The 19761-nt window shown below is 32.1% G+C and overlaps 1 protein-coding gene across 1 annotated transcript; it reads left to right on the top strand.

Moving 5' to 3' along the window:
• Positions 1-781: 781 nt before the first annotated feature.
• On the top strand, positions 782-18973 carry LOC148614062 (uncharacterized). Its single transcript, XM_088587883.1, has 9 exons — positions 782-867; positions 2425-2739; positions 8185-8313; positions 9390-9497; positions 10903-11019; positions 12788-12987; positions 13926-14157; positions 14650-14820; positions 17357-18973. Exons 1-9 carry the CDS (start codon positions 816-818, stop codon positions 17644-17646), a joined length of 1614 nt encoding a protein of 537 aa, XP_088444009.1. The 5' UTR covers positions 782-815; the 3' UTR covers positions 17647-18973.
• Positions 18974-19761: the final 788 nt, after the last annotated feature.

Genomic DNA, 19761 nt, shown 5'->3' on the forward strand with positions numbered 1-19761 from the left:
ATATGCTTCAGTTTATTGGACATATTACCATCCGAAAAATTAATAAAAGAAAGGTGTTAAGCTATAAGTCTAAATGATAATCAGGCAGTTTGCAAATGAAAGTCAATGCATATGTAAAATGTTGAAAGCATGGGTTAAATCATAGTTCTTCAATGCGTATAGCTCATACACATACAAACGAGCAAAACACGATAACCATATGAAATGTAGAATGTAATATATCAATATATTTCAGTCGAGTTTGCTTGAAATATCATTTTTTCACTTTAACATTTAATTTTTGTTTGATAAACATGATAGTCTTGTGCTTTAAAGTGCATATGATTATTGTATATAAGAAAATAAATACATGGAAATGATGTTAAAACATATGATGTATTAATGTATTTACAAATATATTGACAATCAAGCAAAATACATTCTATAATTTCAATATTTGGCAGTTTTTGTTGGGTAGCTCCTTCTGTCATTTTGTAAAAACACTGTAGCAATTCATAAGTGCGTTGCATTTATAAGCACACGTATGTCAAAATGATAGAGTTATTGAGCAAATTAAAATTTTAAAAAATGTTGATTTCGTAAAAGAAGTCATTTTGAGTAAAAACTATTGTCAAATAATTGTTATCAAAAGGATCGTATTATATTTCATTAATGCATCGTACAAGATAATTTAGAGTATTTGTATATGTGTGTGTTCGTGCATACAGTATTACAAACTCTTTAAAGATATTTTTGTATCTACCAGCTTAATATCTTTAAAGAACAAATTTGTGTCATTAAACGAGTGAACAGGGCTTTAGTTCACTCCGGAAAGTATGCCGTTTCAACCTTGTGTTTTCTTTATACTATTACATGTTCTCCAGTTAAGTAAGTACAAGTAACGGTTACAATTCATACGGTATTAATAATTGTAAAAGAAAATTACACATATTTAATAGAATAAAACGTGAATATAGTGTATCCAAGACATTGATGATCGCTTTATTTAGATCATAGTATTAAGACTGTAGTTGAAGTAAAGATGGCGTGGTTTAAAACAAACTCAAGCAACTACTAGAATTGATAGTTTAATATTTTTATGTAGCAAACATAAATGCGAACTATCCTAATAATTAGGCTTTATCAAATGTCTGTAACATATGTTCAGTCTCATTTGATTTTCATTTCTTTTTAAACACATGATAAACATATATTTCTAAATATTTTCCATATGTGTAAGACCATCATTTGTTTGGTAAAAAAAGTGATTAAATCAAAATCATGTCTTTTATCGCATTTAACGTGTGGTTTTGATCAAATTTTGGAAAAAGACTCTGAAGATTATACAAATAGTACGATCTAAAATCAACATTACCGTACACTCTTGAGTTCATGTTAGTAGTACATTTAAAATGAACATTTGCCGTACACTTTGGATATTATATTAGTAGTACGATCTAAAATCAGTATGTGCCTTAAATCTGGAAACTATTTTAGTAGTGCTCTGTAAAAGAACATTTGCTGTACACTCTGGAGTTCATGTTAGTAGAACACCCCTAGAAGCAACATTTGCCGTACACTATAGCGTCAACTCAGTTGTACGCATCTAAATATCAATATATGCAGTACACTCTGGAGTCCGTTAGTAGTACGCTCTAAAATCAACATCATTAAATTAATAAAGACAATACATTTTAACGCTTCGGAATTTGCTAAAACTTTTGTCAACATTCATTTCAAGTCAAAACTGACCAAACAGTCTAAATTCAACATTCTTTATACGTGCTAAATCAACAGTTTGTAGTTTTCCAAACAAGATCGCAAGATTACTAAGAACATTCTGAAAATAACTGTTCATGTAAGAGACAAGCTAAGCTTCTTAAAAAGTTTAATTAATAGAATGCATCATGTAAACTTTACTTCAGCTTATTTGGAAATCGCTTTTATAGATATTGTCGGATTGTTACGATTGAATGCAAATATTTTAAAACGCAAAAGTCAAGAATAATCCAAACGAGTCTTTACTTAGTTATTACTTTATATCAAAAAGACCATATAAAAAATCAATGTGAACTTAAAAATTATGAATCAATCAAGGAAAAAAAGAACTTAACAAAAAATAACCCCAGTGAACAGGAGCCGGATCTCCATTTAAAACCTTAAATACAATCTATTTAAATGTACAAACACTGATAATGTCCTCTTATTTTCGAGAAGCAGTAGAAGATTAAGAATTTGTAGACGTTTGGAAGTTTTTTTAAATCAACAAAAAGCAATGACAGGCATCTGACTGAAGCGTTTTCCATAAAATTATGACAACAAATGTTTATCGTTTTATAAGACAATACGGTTGAAACTATGTTAAATTAATAATAACATGAAGTAAAAAAAAACATAAAAAACCAAAAGTAATTTAGTTATGCAATTTCGTTATTCCTTATGTAGCTTTTATGCAAGTCATATACCAACCAAGTTTCATAAGTGAATGGTATGATGCAAGATCAGGCGACGTAAACACCTCCTTGTTAACAATACCTCACAACCTTGGAGAATACCCTGTAAAAGTAGATGTTCAAGTAAAAATCATTGAGGGTGCACTTGAATATATATTTTCTGGAATTGGTTCCTCACAGAGAGACGACGATCTACCGTATGATTTTGGAGCTGTTGTTTATTGGTATAATGATATCCATGTTCAGCTTGGGTTTCCTTTTTTGAAAAACACCATTTATAGCATGAATCTAGGGTTAGCTTATACAGGTAAGTCTTTTAAAACATTCAACATACCCTGCTACATGCTCATACTCATAGCATAACCTTCAATTTATTTTTGTGTGGGTTTGATATGACTATTTCAAGCCATTGCTTGCTATGGTTCATTCATGATGTTGATGGGTGATTAACTTTTCAAATTTGAGGTAAAATGAATTATGTTTGGTATAGTTAAGAGGGGAATCTTATATGAAATCATCATAAATATACCAAATTACCTTTAATAACTTGATGTGAAAGTAGATATGTGCTTTACTTCTTATTATGTCTTCAAAGTTATATATATCAAGTACCAGTTTTAGTGTCAAGATTTTCAACCTAATTCTCAACATTTTATTTATCATATCTAAAAAATGTATTGTTTATCATAAGCTTATAGTCGATATCAAATATCCGTATAATAATAAATGAGTAATAGACAGAGACCACGCGTTTCATGGACTAGTTTCGTTTTATCACGACCGTTATGGTTTTGATTCAATATTGCAAGAAGTTGAAAGTACACTATAATTAACTAATTTTTAAGAGGTGATAGTCCCCAAAATGAAGCATGTCACATTTTTAGTAAAATTTGTCTTTGTCTCACTATGAGCAACACTAAGAAAAATTAAATGATAATAGGATAATTAATTTGAAAGAGTCAATAACCAAGATATTATCACGAGTGGCAAAGAACGCCTAGATTTAACAAGTGTGCGGAACTTGTTAATCCTCAAGCGTTTGTTCTTGGCGTGAGTGATCATATTTGGTTATTCACGATAACGAATTGATTATCCTATTTATTATATAGATTGTATTTATAATTCATCGATATTTTCAAATTAAATTTCAAATTCTGTAATTGGCGGATTGATATCAAAATTGTGGCATTTTGGCGGGAGAAAGTCCGAGAGTGAAATTACCGAATTTATTTCACAGTGTGAATTATCAAAATTTATTACACTTTGAACATTCGATAAAACACTGATATCTATAAAATAATTTTCAGTTCAATATTTTCTCTGCGAAATTACATTGTAATAATGTAAATGTGATTAGTGCATTTTGTAAATATGATAAATATTTGACTAGTTCAAATATGGGTCGACGTTAATTATCTTTGCCCCTACTTCAAATGCAAGTTATCTTCGGAACGTTAGTAAAACTCATGATTCTTTAGACTTTATTTCATGTACATAATAAAATGCCTTTGTGGTAGTCTTTTGTTATGAAATTTGAATTAAGGAATATATCACCCAATTTGTGTGTTGTAAATACTTGTTAAATTATTTAAAACAAAATGTACGTTGTTCAACACTCTGGAGCTAATAGCTTGCAAAGAAGAATAAGTGTAAACAATTGTATGTGCAGTCTTAAACAATTCCCATATGTTACACTTGAAAAAGTCTGTTAACTGTTAAAATTTTAATGACCCGAAAAAGACATTAATCGATCGTACCTGCGTTCCCAATTTTATTTTTAAATTGGAATAAATAAAATAAATTAGCTTTTGAACGACCTTTACATAATAATAAATTTAATTATATTTCTCTCCCAATGGAATGAATTGCCTTAGTCTTGGAGAGTCCTGGTTTATCAGGTCAAGACCACCGGAATTCTGACGTACAAAGAAAATGTAACGCCTCCGTGATTGAATAAGAAGCAATGTAATGTACATTTAAGTATTTTTTTCACCCGTTGTCAAATTACTAATCGCTTTGATTATTACTATTCAGTATTAGAGCTGGACTGAATGTAAACCAGGCGAAAATAATAAAAACATTTCTATTGAGCTTATTGTATATTACACTTTTTCCATAACTATATTATGCTTATGCCATTGTTTATCCATGCCATTCACACATGTGCACAATTTGACAATTTGATCACACAGTAAGGATTTTACCTTAACAGAATTTTTTATTCAGGCATACATTTACTTCTAATACTTGTTTGTATTTAAAAGTTTACTGTCCGTCAATGTGTTTATCAAATTGTAAAGATAAGCAATCCATTCATTATTCTAAACCAGACCATAAAAAAAAAATTTTAGTATTTACTTGCAGAGATCAGTTAAAATATATCTAAATAACACAGTCATACACATCTAGTTAATTGAAATTAACATGCAATAATAATGTATTAATATATCTCATTAACTTGGTTGGTAGGTCATCCTACAACAGTCCCGTTCTAAGTAAAAACAATCATAGGTACTGCAATACCTTACGGATGCAATGACAACATCAAAGTATAGGAAACCTTTGAAGCCAATATACCAATAGCATAAATGTGATGAATTTATTTGACAAAACTCTAAGACGGGGAAGGAGTAATGGCCATCGTCACTATACGTCACCTAAGTTACTTGATGTCTCAATAGATAGTCTCCTTCCTTTCATACAAAAACCTCTTGGACTTCATCACATTAGAACCATACTTTATTCTATACCTCACACTCTACTACACTCCCTTTACAAAACAAGTCTTGACACTCCTGTTTCTGACCCGACCTCATCATTACACAGACTTGTTGCCATCATTTTGGATATTAGTTTCCAAAGACTCTTTAAACCACTTTGTGTGAAAAGTCAAGATGAAGAAAGACGATAATTTCTTCCACGACCGTTTGTCAACAAAGGTGTAGATGCAATTAATTTGGCTAACATCCTCCATCACAAAAACGTCATCAACAAAATTCCCCACATTTCAAAGATAAATCTGTACCAATTATTTCATATTCCTATACTTCACCCATTGCATCCAAAATTTTCAATTATAAAAGGCTATTGAAAAACCTCGAGATTGAGGACTTCAAGGCTAAACTACCTGACTGTTCTTGAAAAAACTCTCCATTCAAATATGGTCCTTCTGGTCACGTCGTTACGGGAGATTTAACCATCATCGAAAACGAATCTCTGCGTAATATCCTTTCTAAAGGTCCCAAGTACCATGAACCACACTCCATAAATTGAAATTATAACTTTAAAGTTCTTATGGATGCCGTGCAAGAAAATGGATAAAACGAGAAGAAGAAGACATCGATTCTCTGCCAGCGTGGTTAAAGGCCGTGAGGTCTTTAATTTTGAAACGAGTGATAGTTTTAAGCAGGTCAATGAGTGCCAAAGCTACATCAGTTTTCAAAGACTCCGATGTAGCAAAAATATTGTCTACTATATATGACAAACATGTTGTCGTACCAACAGACAAGGCCCAAAACAACATTGTTTTTGTCCACAAATTTTTTTTCATCAATTGTTTATTATCAGAGGTAGACGTAGAAAATAAAAGCAGTGATAACACCTATACTGCTACCACACTCTCCACAGAAGAGGTCGTGGAAAACCATAAATCTGTGCTATCCTTTTTTGGACTCTCTGCCAAGGACAATGATTGTGATTTACCGTCTATGTACTGGATTCCTAAACTCCACAAGAATCCATATAAACAACGTTCCATAGCTGGATCTGCAAATGTACCATCAAACCTTTTTCAAAACTTTTAACTTCTATAATTACAACTGTCAAAGTGGGTATGCAGTCCTACCACAACACTTGTTACTTGTTTAGTGGTATAAATTCAATGTGGATCCTGAAAAATTCGAAAGATCTTTTGGAGACAATCAGTTCAAGAATATTATCTGAATATAATAGCATTAAAACCTATGATTTTTCTACACTGTATACTTCTATTCCCAATACTCAGTTAAAGTCACTTAAATACATTATACATCGTTGTTTTTTTTTCAAAAAAGATGGTATACCCTGATACAAATATATAGTTCTTGGTAGAGATTCCTCATACTTTGTAAGAAATAATCCCAAATCATCTTCCATATGTACAGAGGAAGATGTTTACAAAATGCTTGAATTTTTAATCGACAACATATTTATCCAGTGTGGTGGACGTGTTTTTCAACAAACGGTTGGCATTCCAATGGGAACAACTTGTGCTCCTTTACTTGTGACCTATGCCATCACTCTTATGAGGCTAACTTTATAGCTGATTTGATCCGAAAGAAAGAATATCGTATGGCAAAATCCTTTCATCTGAAATTCCGCTATATAGATGAAGTATTATCTTTAAACAATCCTAATTTTGGGGATTTGACTCATCGCATCTATTCCAAAAACTTGAGATAAAGAATACTACAGACACTGTAAGGCCAGCCTCATATCTTGACCTAGAAATCAATGGTAAAGGAAAACTTTTGACCAAACTTTACGACAAACATGATGACTTTTCATTCAGAATTGTCAACTTTCCTTTCATCTGTGGCAACATCCCTACAGCACCTGCGTATGGAGTGTTCATATCACAAACCGTACGTTATGCCAGAGCTTACCGAAACTACGCGGACTTTTTGTACTTACTAGAACTCTAATAAATAGACTTCTGGAACAGGGTTATGTCGCTACAATATTGAAGTCATCACTACAGAAGTTTTGTGGTTGTCATCATGAATTCGTGGATCGTTATGGTATATCCATCTGCACCATGCAAACAGATTTATTCAACGGGTCATAGTTTTCCTTTCCTCGTTTGTCTACCCCGGACTTGACTTTTTATGAGCAACTCGGCGGTTTTTCTAGAAAAGAAGATGACACTTACCCTACCGGTGCACCCGGTTCATGCTCCCAGTTTTTAGTGGAGTCCGAGTTGCTCATTTGCTTTTGTTACTTTGTATGTATGATTTTAGTTACTTTATGTTTTTGTTGTGTAGGTCTGTTCTCCATGTCTGGTCTTTGTCTTTTTTTTTATTACCGCTATAATATTGGTTCCCTTGATTTCATTTAAGGACATCGCTGATACAATTGAACGATGTCTTTATATAGAAGAACACTGGTCGTGGTCATTTGCTGAATACAAAGGGAACAGCCATTTAGTATTGGAAAATTTATTTCGCCGAAAACATGTTTCTATATAGGAGTAAACTCCCGTTTGATGCATCATTAAAAAAGATAATATATCATATAACCCAGGGTAAGACTAGTCCACTTAGGATCTTTGGTCCTGGGCCACCAGCAGTGGCATCGACCCTGTTGCTATTAGGTACAAAAGGAACAATCATATAATTATTCCAAATTTCTGTATGTTGTACAAGTGCTTCAAGAAGTAATCTCAATCAGCATCATTAGAGTCAAATACAAAGAAAGATCTAAATAAAGACAATAATTGTATACAAGGAGTACTCAAAACCAAAAGAGTCGAAATAGAAAGCCAAATCCAGCACCAAAGGTTCTATCATGTGCATTACAATAAATGAAGCTACTTAATTTATGATCTTTTAAAAAATTTCTTATACTATAAATATATAAATATAATACTCATCGCCCAAGACAAGACTTTAGATAAGTTTCTTTTTGTGATTTTTTTCTTCTAATACATACATAAATTGTAGGTGTATATCTGAAAAAAATGTAGGTAAGACAAACTAGTCTTTCTTTGTATCAGGAGCAGGTACATTATACGATGGACCACCCGTACCTATAGGGCCATACACCAATGGTCAAGTCAGAGTTCGAGCGTGGATTGCAACAGATTTGCCATCACCTGTAATCAACATGTCAACCTTCGTCAGCCGTAAATATACAATGAATTGTTACCTTTTTAAACCACATATTTGATATCCATTTAAAATTACTAAAATATATATAAAAATATAAAAGATACAAGACGTAACTTTACAACACGTTTGCTAAATTTGGAAATGACAGTTAGTAGCATCGACAAACATTTTTATCGGGTTTTGGTATATCCATTGACCTAAATTGTATAAAAAAAGAAATATTTGGAAATAAACCTAACACTAGAAGAAAGAAAAGTAGGTTATAGACAATATGCATCTAATATTTATAACCTCGTCCCTTCATTTATCTGTCCACATCCTTGTAAGCGCAACTCCTTAACTATCCAGAGGAAATATTAAATTTAATGGTTTAACATGTTAAAAACTCGTAAGCACTCAAGAGATTTTAACAAAATTTTAAAGGAAGTCTGGGCATTATATACAGATGACCATCAGGTAATATATTTATTGTCTACAAATTCTCCTTAACGTGCTCAAGAGACTTGATGAACATATATGAAAAAGAATGGTATCATTTTTACATGTGCATAAAGGAATGTATTTACTATCAAAAGACTGAAAAAAGAAGCATTACAACTTTTTCACATGTTAAAACTTCTTAAACGCAGTTTTTCTGGACAAAGGAATTCTAAATATAATCATTGTCGAAGGAATCGAAGGGGAAATACTTCAAGTTTAGGCTTTTTTACATTTTGTTATTTACATCATATGAAGAGGGAAGATTTCTGTTTTTTTTTTTTAAAGTTGCTCGCATTATTTTTTCGTCAACAAGGGAAAACCATAAGCATATATATAGAATAGGAAACGGGGAATTTTATGGGAAAATTGCGAAAAATATACCGACACCATAATATTCAAATTAAAAGTATTATCATATAAGTTAAAACAATTATTATATATTATCTCGCCATGCATAACCAAATGAAAATCCAAACGAAAAAAAAGAAAAGGTTAATAACAAATTTTCTGAATAGATTTTGAAAATTGAATACTAATATCATTAAATTCTTCCAACACGAAATGCATATAAAAATAATGTTCGACGGAAACATATATCTTTATATTTCAGGGGAAAGCGGGCAGAACTATCGAGAACTTTCCCATGCACTAGGATTCCTACCCGATATTGTAACAGTACGTACGTTATTGGATAACGGCTACATGTCCGATGGAATTGGTAAGTTATTATATAAATCTAAAAAATACTATATCGTAAATAAATTCGCTCTTTTCCTCTTTGCAATCGCCTTCAAATTCAATATTATTAAATGAACTTGTTATAAACAATTCCATGTAATTTTTAAAACGATTAAGATAATTTGTTCTGTCACTGGACATTTTTGTGCTCTTACTTTGTTACTGCAATCATTTACTGCTTTGATTTTCTGTTCGTACTTTTGCCTTTCCTGTGTTTTCATGCTAGATAAAATGTCCTTGAATTCGTCCTTTACTCTTCCGTTTACCCCGGACTTCACTTTTTATGAGCAACTCGACGCGTGTTTCTAGAAAACCAGAAGAAGCCTACCCTACCGGTGTACATGGTCCATGCTTCCAGTTTTAGTGGAGTCCTAGTTGCCCATTTACTTTTGTTATTTTGTATGTATCATTTTAGTTACTTTGTATTCTTTGTTGTGTATGTCTGTTTTCCATGCCTGGTCTTTGTCCCTGGATTACATTCTTTTGATTACCGCTGTAACCTTGGTTCCCTTGATTACTCTTGTCCATGAATTCGAGATGGAGGTCCTTTATACTGTCTAAATGGTGCCAATTGACCATAATTGTGTATGTGTACAGAGGAACGAAGCTTTACTAGACTTTTATTTAAACTTTGCACATTCATATCTTTGTTTTGTTTTTCTTTTTTCTTTTTTCTCTGATTACAAAATGCATTTCACAATACAAATCGGTGCATTGCTGTGCACTTCAAGCAAGCATTTCTATGAACGCAGTCATTTTTAAAAACAACCTTTTTTGAAATTATAATCATATCAAAATTTGTCATACCGATATGTGTACTAAATATTTTGACCACACAAGTCTCCCTTTGCAACAAAGCGTAACCATAAATAACCATCAATCCGTGACCAAAATTTTGATGGATTTTGTTCAATCCGTAGTCTAAATTGTTTGTCGTAATTATAGATTCTTGTAAAGTTGTATCTGACACAGCACCTATAATTATACTTATACATGCAAATTAATCACTTGCTAAAATAGGGTGCTTCTATACCACCATTTTTAAAAAAAATATATAAGAAGTATCTGTCCACTGTTCACTATTGGTTGTGTTTAATTGTAGTTGTTTTACTTTCAAAGCGTGCACCACTGGTTCAACTTCAACTTCCTGCACTTCATTTAGGACCTGTCTATCTCGCAATAGTCTACCGCCTCGTCTCGGTCATAAAGAGTATAGATACCCCCATCCTGCCGTACACCTCTACCTCTTGGCACAATTTCGAAAATTGGTTTCGATCTGAATGAATATATAACGACATGGTGAAATAGGAAAGTACAATAATTTACATGCAATGTTTTCGTAAAACCGTCTTATTTAATTTTTGTATCTTTACATATACCTCTAGGAACAGTGTTTCTTGGCAATACTCAAAAGATGTATAATGATTTAGGTGGTGTACTATATGGTTATGATGACACAATTGTGAGGTTGTGGGTTCCGTCATACTTCAAAACCGATCCAGGTATGTAGAAGGGAAGAAAAGAGTAAAAAAATATAATATTAACATTTAAAGTTATTATTTTTACCAAAGCTCAAAATTCAAATATATATAGAAGGGAACATACATATAAGTCAAAATAAACTTTCATATATAATAGGTTACAGATTTTGTGATAATAGGTATTTTATAAATAGGCGATATTCAGGCTTGTAAAATTTACTGTGCAATGAATAAAATTGGTATACAGAACAAGTCCACAATCATTTAAACTGAAATAAATTAATTCAGTAAGTCGTAATTAAGAACGGTAAATGTCCTTTGTTCTTATTGTCAACCATGATTTTATTTTTGGCAAGCGTCATTAGGAGGCTGTGCATATAAAAATCAGGCAGAACCTATAATTTGAGTGGCACAAGGATAAATTTTATCACACAGTTCATTTTGTTCCCATTTAATGTATATACCTTATATATGTCTAAAAGTAAATAATGTTTGTTTAAAATCGACAATGTATGGCTCATAAATGTTTTTTAAGTTCCTTATCAAAGCAACCAAATTTTGCTAAAATTAAAGGGTTATCTCCCTTTTACAATAAATTTCAATGTTTTCTATGCAATTTATTTCTCTTCCATTGTTGTAGTTAATCGAAAACCCATATTCAACTTTGAGAAAGGATCTATTTAGAATATGATATGTGTGGAAAATATTTGAAAACAGAATTTGTCATGTGCCACCCACTGCCTGGTTTTTGCCTGGTCACTTTTTTAAGAGCTTTATGACGTAATTATATGCGTATGACAGATACAATTCCAAGTAGTCAATATACTATATATACAAAAGATAACAATAAAACTTGTTTTGTTAGGTTCTTTGTTATTCGTTTTGCGTTTCCTTTTTTATAGATTAGGTCGATTTTCGTTTTATATGAATAGTTTCACTTCATTTGTTTTCGATCTTTCTACAGCCTGCTTTATGGTTTTGCCCATCATTTAAGACCGTGTGGTAACCTGAAGAAGTTTATTTGTTTGTCGCTTGGTATTTGGAGGATGACTCTCATTGGCAATCATAACATATCTCCTATTTTTATATTGGTTTACATCAGTATTCCATGGGTGATATCTTTGAAGTACCGACTCTTTAAGTACGTTACATTGCTTTATCATCCATACCACATCTTCTAATCTTCATTCACCTTCATCCCATTTTCTGCAAAAGACATTAATGGTGCTTTTTTGCTTTTCCCGAAAAGATATATATCATTTTAAGTTTTAATCTAAATAAGAGATATTGATACATGTTTTATATATTAAATGTTGAAATGCTTTCTTTGAGAATGCATTTACCCTTTTCAAGCTAAAAAATCATGAAAAAAGAAACATGTTTATTCTGATGTGTATGTTAAAATATTGTCAATAAAAGTGACGTTATTGCTTCAAATCCTATTTGAGGTTAACTTTACACCCTTCTAAATCCAAATGCAACATTCCCACTTTCAATTCGAATCTTGCAAAATGCAAGAACAGTGGAATATACATGTAACAGAAGTATTTTTTCTTAATTTGTTGTTTAATACAATATCCTACATTAAAAACATTAAAGGAAACTCTTTTTGATATAATTGAATACATAGTAACTTTGGATTTTCTCTTTCCTCCTTACACCATGCCTCATTCCCCATTGCCAAATGAACTCGTGACAAAAGGAAATATGGCCAAATACCCAATTACCTATACCTCATTAAATAGAAAGTTTGCCTCATTCAGGTACTTTACCTCATTAATTTTTGTAGCTGGCCATGTCTTTGGTACATCTGACGGCTACAGTTTTCAGAAAAAGACGTCAGGAACAGCTTACATCTTAGGATGGAAAATCAAAACATCTCAACATGTGTTTCACTTTCAACAGATCATTGGAGACAGTTTTATTCACGATTCTATAGTTGGTATCAGAAGTCCGTTTGATTGGACGAAGTATTTGGTTTCTGTTCAGGTATTAAACATATACAGTTAACACAAAGCTATGCTGTACTAAATTGCACAGGTTATATTTGCATGCTTTGGTAGAATATAAAACCGCAACCATCTGTAATTTGTGAAGTTTTAAGCAAATATAAATTATTTTTTGTTTATATTTTAAAAGGACTTTCCCAATACAATAGTTGGAAAGGTTTGTATACTAAGGAAAACGCCAGGACAGAAACTGAATGTATTATTCAATAAATTTTATGTTGTGTTTATTTGTAATCTTACATTTTACTATAAATGGGGATGGTTAAGGCATTATAGAACTAGTTTAACCCCATCGCAGATTTTAAGAGCCTGTCCACAGTCAAGAGATCATTAATGTGTCTTTGTATCGTAATATTACTTTTTAGTTTGATTTTGAAAGAGTAATCAAGGGAACCAATATTCTAGATGAAATCAAAAGAATGTAATCCAGGCACCAGACATGACATGGAAAACAGACAAAAACAACAAAGAACATAAAGTAAATAAAATAATACATACAAAGTAACAAAAGTAAATGAGCAACTCGGACTCCACTAAAAACTGGGAGCATGAACCAGGTGCACTGGTAGGGTAAGTGTCGTATGCTTTTCTAGTATGTTAATTGTTTGTGGAAGTATGTTAAACGTTTGTGTAAACAAAACCATAGAGACTGTTTATACTTATACCTGAAAAAAAATATTCTCTTTCAAGCTTTTGAAAATTAGAAAAAATTGGAGGTTTCAGCACTCTTTGCACGTTCAGACCAAAACTATACAACGGATAGCACGATAATGTTATACGGTCGAGTCTGATTTTCTAATCTCTTCAGATTTTTTCCCAAATCGGCAAAACTGCATGTATCGGGATTACAAACAGTATTTTTTCAATCTACTATGATGATAATTTTCCCTATATACATGATAACCTCTATTATTTCAGTATCAGAAGAGACGTGGTAGGATGCTATTTTACGCTGCAGGAACAACACAAGCAACGCCCATTGCCCGGTATGGGGGTTTTGTTTATGCTTATACTAAGAAAGAAATTTTGCTTTGGCATCCTAAAAATGCTCCTGTGGTTTACATAGGCGATAGATGGGGAGAAAACCAGTCGGCTCAAGAAAGTACCGCGGCTAAGGTCACCCTGCGAATTTTTTATTTAGAAGAACAAAGTAAGTTTATTCTATGCAAGACCATATGACATCAAGGCAAAAAGGCTGAAACATATACTTTATGGAAAGCATTATTTGAAAGAAATATGTACAAAATTATTTTGTATTGAATCGCTGATTACGCTCCTCAAAAAGCCACAGTGTTTTTAGAGCTAACACATTTTTGATCGTGTGAAAATCAATATATTCGATATTATAATTTTGATTAGATTTTTAGAAATAAATTAATTTTGTCATACTAATTTGTTTTGATTCGGTATTATAATGAAACCTGTCTTTACCAAATCCCGGATAATCCGAAACTTATCTTGACACTTTTAGAGTCTTTTAAAATTTATTCTAATGTATTTTGATCCTTGATAAACCGCACTCCTTTTGTAACAAAACAAATGTTTAAATCCATTAGGGGTTGGGTTTATATATGATTCCCTGTAAATATGTTAACTAATTGGCTATATCAGTACTCTCAGTTTATGTTTACCTATTTTACAGAGTGTCCATATCCAGATAATCCAGTCAACTCATCATTAACTATGACAGGCTTGAGGTATGGTGATACATTATCATATTCCTGCAACGACGGTCATGTGTTGATTGGCGGGGACCTGTTTAGAACGTGTGAACGGACGCGCAAATGGTCTGGGTCTCTCCCAACCTGTGTTTGTAAGTCTCTTTTTATTGACGTAAATTACTTAAGTGTCAGCCCCTGTAAGAATCATGCAGTGGGTGAAACAAGGTATAAAAAAAACTTGACATTTTGATAGTGTTATTTGACTATTTTCGCCATTAGAATCAAGGAGAACAGACTATATTTTCCATATCATGCTGGACCACTAAGTTACAATTTCATTGAAGTGCCCTGAAAATGAACATTTCAAGGGCAGATAACTGTCAAAAACCTCATTTTTTCTAAGATTCTATTGAACAATTTCTGCGCAAAGTCAAAGTTGCAGAGATCAAATATTGGTCTTTTCAAATAGAGGAAGTATCCTTTAGGGGTATTACATTGTCAGATTGGTGGGGTTTCGACATGCATGTTTCTGATTTTCCCCATTTTGTCTGATTCTCATGAACACTTACACCTCCTGAAACGTGTAAGGTTATCAATCCCACGCACATGAAGCACACGAAACGCAAAACACGAAACACGATCCCACGAAACAAGCACTCGAAGCAGACGATACACGAAAGCCACACGAAACACGTTGCACGATAAACGAATGATCGTGTGCGTCGAAAGTATTCTTCTCAGTAATTGGTATATTTCGAAATCTAACTTGCAAAGCGAAACTAATGATAATTCATGATATGCAGTGTACGTGTTCGTCGTATTTTGTTGATTGATGACACCTTTTATGTAATAACGTGTATTATGCTTTAATAAACACATTCGATATACACAATTTTTAAATGTCTATAAATGGTTTGATATAAAATCTCGTTATACATCGTACATTGCGAAAACATTAATATTGTCATTGGTCTGGAAGTATGAAAATGTTAAAAAATTTTTTCTACTGAAGAAAAATTCTGAAACAAAAAAAAAATAGTTAACAAAGTGTTTTTACCATACAATCATATTGCTTTGAATATGAAATAAATAGAACTATTTTTTGTGTAAAAATGTCCATATTTGTTGTATATGGATCATTGTGAGTACATTTGCCTTGATCTAGGAGAACAAAAATACCAAAGTTTCATAAACTATTGGTAAAAAGTACTCTTTTTAAAAAAAAAATAATTAGGCTATTTTAACTAAAGCGATACCATTTTATTAATCTAAAAAAGAAATTTTGCATTGTCGATAGGAAAAATATCTATTTTATTATATATGGTACATTGCCAAAACATTTTCATTAGTCTCTGAGTATGAAAATATTAAAATTTTATAAAATTGCGGTAAGACATACTCATTTTTTTTTAGATAAAATAGTGTTTTTGACTGATGTGATACCATCTTATTGCTCTGAATATGAAAAGAAATTAATTTTCATATGAAAAATGTTCATATTTATTGTATATTGATCATTGTGAACACATTTTCCTTGTTTCAGGAGAACAAATATACCAAAATTTCATAAAGTATTGGTAAAAAGTACTCTTTTTGAAATAATTAAGCTATTTTAACTAATGCGAAACCATTTTATTTATCTGAAAAAGAAAATATTGCATTGTTGATATGAAGAGTGTTCATTTTTTATTATATATGGCACAATGCGAAAACATTTTGACTGAACTGGAATTATGAAAAAGTTTAAATTTCATAAAACTGGGGTAAAATAGACTCAATTTTAAGATAAAAGAGTATTTTTTGCTATGCAATACCATTTATTATACATGGTACATTGCAAAAACATTTTCACTGGTCAGGGAGTATAAAAAATTTGAAATTTCAAAAACTGGGGTAATATATACTCAATTTTTATTCTCAAAAGACTAACTATTACCATTAGGTGAATGATCGCTCAACATTTATAGCTCAGGAAACTTTTCCCCGATCATTCCTGAAGACCATTCAAATATTTACAGTGTTTTATTATGTGTACAAATAATATTCGAATGTTTGAAACCAATTAATTCCAACAAGTATTGATTCCTGACAAAATATTGTCTTTTCAGTGTAAAAGGAATATTGATTTTGGCAAAGAAAACGAAATTACAACGACATTCCGTAAAATTGATCTACTTAGGAGCTATTTTTATCATCCAATCAGAACACAGAACCGTTGCACGAAAAACGTTGCACGATACACGAAGAACGAAGCATGAAGTGCGCACACGAAAATTACACGCACGCGAAGCACACTAAGCACGCTAAAATGGGAATGTGACACGTTTCAGGAGGTGTACACTTTAATAAGTTTAATTTTAATATAAGTAAAAGAATATAAAAACGGTAACAACATTAATGAAAAAACTAACCAAATAAACCGAGTAGTACACAGCTACTCAAACAATTTCTCCACTTGGTGCTATAAATATACCGATTGTACTCTAACCAAATAGATACTATCGTGGTAACAATTGGATAGTCGATAAGCATGCGTTGAGCATGCTCAATATACATTTCCATGAGAAAATTCTTTTGTCCTACCTTAGCTGTACCTCACGGAAAATTATGTCACGCATGCTCATCGTCTATATAAATGCCACTAAAAATGGGAAAAACTAATTGCTGTAATTTTTTTTTTCGTTATAGACAAAGAGCTCTTGTTACCGAAGACTTGTCCAAAGACTTCAGCAGATAATAATGAATCAGACGTAGATTTAAACAAAGTTTTGGCCACGATGACAGTTGATAAGAAAACGACTACTGCTTACCAACGCACGATCACCTGTGCAGACGACAAACGAATATCAGCCAGAGTAATCGGATGGAGTGGCGTGCTGATAGTATCTTCTGTTATGGCATTTTTCATTTTACCTGATTTTGTCACGCTTTTTAAACACATTTTTGTTGTCATTATAAATACACAGAACAAAAAATGAAAGTCAAAATAATTTCAAAATAATGGAGTATAAATTAAGGACTGGGAGATATTAACTTACAATTTCGTAATCGCTACAAAGTTTAAAACATCAGACATTTGAATTAAAATACTCAATTTATGCCAGATTCGAATCAAACGTTTTCGCTTAAAATAAGTCATATCTTTCATTTGGTAATATGCCAAATTTAAAAGATAAAATTTATGAATGATTAAGTGATTCATTTATCGTAGTAATGGAAATATTGATAATATGTTTTTACTTAATCTTGTTAAATCATTACATCATTACAATATATAAAAAGTGAACTGTAATGACAAAAACCCTCAACTTCGCCACATAATGGTTTGTCATTTATGATCTGTTTTACTCTGGAGTTTTAGCTTACCTTTCCCATTTCCCAAAGAGCCAAGTTAACTATTGTCGCCCCTTGGCATCATCATTGTCTGTTTGCGTCCGTGGTCGTTAACGATTAAGAGAAAAACTTTCTCTAAACACTACTTGAACAATTAGAACTAAACTTGGTATGAGTGTGTCTAGGAGTGTTCTACACTCTTGAATCGTTATGGTGTATCCATCTGCACCATGAAAACTGATTTATTCAAAGGGTCACAGTTTTCCTTACCTAGTTTGGTTTTCCCGGACTTGACATTTTATGAGCAACTGGGTGGATGTTTCTAGAAAAACGGAGGACGCTTATCCTACCGGTGGACCTGGTCCATGCTCCAAGTTTTTAGTGGAGCTCAAGTTGTTTATTTGCTTTTGTTACTTTGTGCGTATGATTTTAGTTACTTTATGTTCTTCGTTGTGTATGTCTGTTTTCCACCCGTGGCCTTTGTCCCTGCATTACATTCTTTTGATTACCGCAATAAACTTGGTTCCCTTGATTACCCTACATAGAACTGATGTTGGAATTTTTAATCCATCGAAAACGTGCTGCTGTTACTATAAGTAGAACTTCGGAGTTTTTTGTTTTTTGTTTTGTTTTTTTTCTTTGCATATATCTTCAAAACGTTTATGTTTAGCCAAAGTGAAAGTATTTAGCATGATGAGATCTATCGGTGGTCAAATTTGCGTGTAAATCTGTTATACCATGTTGGTTTTTAAGTGTAAATTTAAAATGTGGGAATAATATAAAAGCATCAAAAACGATATTCGATATTTAACTCAGAATCCTTTTACTTGTCCTAAACTTGAGAACATGAAACTTTTCTCATTACACAATAAAGACAACAGAAGGACAAAAAGAAAACTCCGAAAAACTGAAGACAATTAGAAACACAACAGCTTAAAAAACTTGCAATTTGAATCCTTCAAAAACGAACGAGAGTAATACGGTCCGAAAAGGTAAGCATTGTCCGTCAAGTGTAATGTGTAAAATCCGGTAAGCGTCAAGTTTGTATTTACTGGAAATATCTTGTCTCATTTTGTGAGATAAAAACTTTATATCAGTCAATTAAATTGTAATGACCATAAAGTTTCTGTGGTGATAAAATCAACTAAGTTTGAACATACCACTGTTTTATTGCCTTTATCTACAGCATTATACAAACTTACAAATGGACAGTTTGCTTCCCATGACATGAAACGTGCTCAGCATCAATTAATTTTAATTGCATTCAATTCGCCGTTAGCAGCATTTTATGGCGAAGCATCACATTAAGAATGGTCGTGATGATATTGTTCATCAAGATAAAATGGTAGAACGGGGATCATGGGGAGAAATAGCACTGAACTTATTTGTAACCAAAACAAACATGACCAAGGTAAAGTCAATAAGGAGGTCTGTATTGAATGTATTACTGATGCCATCTAGTTCATTCTAAATATAAATTAAAAAAAAACAAGTTCAATGAAGAAAACATTATATGTAGGCGTGATGACGACCTGGCTTTGACTGATAACGCGCATTAATATTCCAAATTATCGCCACAAATGCGTGTTATTGTAGTTTCGTTAAAAGAATACGGCTGCTAATAGATTTTCTATGCATATTACTACTATTGTAACAAACGATTAACATTTTTTTTTGTTCTTGCGAGTTAAAGAAATGCCAGAGACATTTTAGCACACGTCATTAATCACAGAGGAAGAAATTTTAATTCCACGGAACGA

The sequence above is a fragment of the Perna viridis genome, chromosome 6, assembly GCF_037379345.1.
Source record: "Perna viridis isolate PV_CMFRI_1.1 ecotype Kerala chromosome 6, ASM3737934v1, whole genome shotgun sequence".
Lineage (NCBI taxonomy): Eukaryota > Metazoa > Mollusca > Bivalvia > Mytilida > Mytilidae > Perna > Perna viridis.

Bases quoted from the DNA above. Each gene is read 5' to 3' on its own strand.
- LOC148614062 (XM_088587883.1), top strand. From the start codon at position 816: ATGCCGTTTCAACCTTGTGTTTTCTTTATACTATTACATGTTCTCCAG. The intron at 11,020-12,787 runs GTATGTAGAAGG...TAATTTTTGTAG, and splicing joins ATACTTCAAAACCGATCCAG to CTGGCCATGTCTTTGGTACA. The intron at 14,821-17,356 runs GTAAGTCTCTTT...TTTTCGTTATAG, and splicing joins GTCTCTCCCAACCTGTGTTT to ACAAAGAGCTCTTGTTACCG.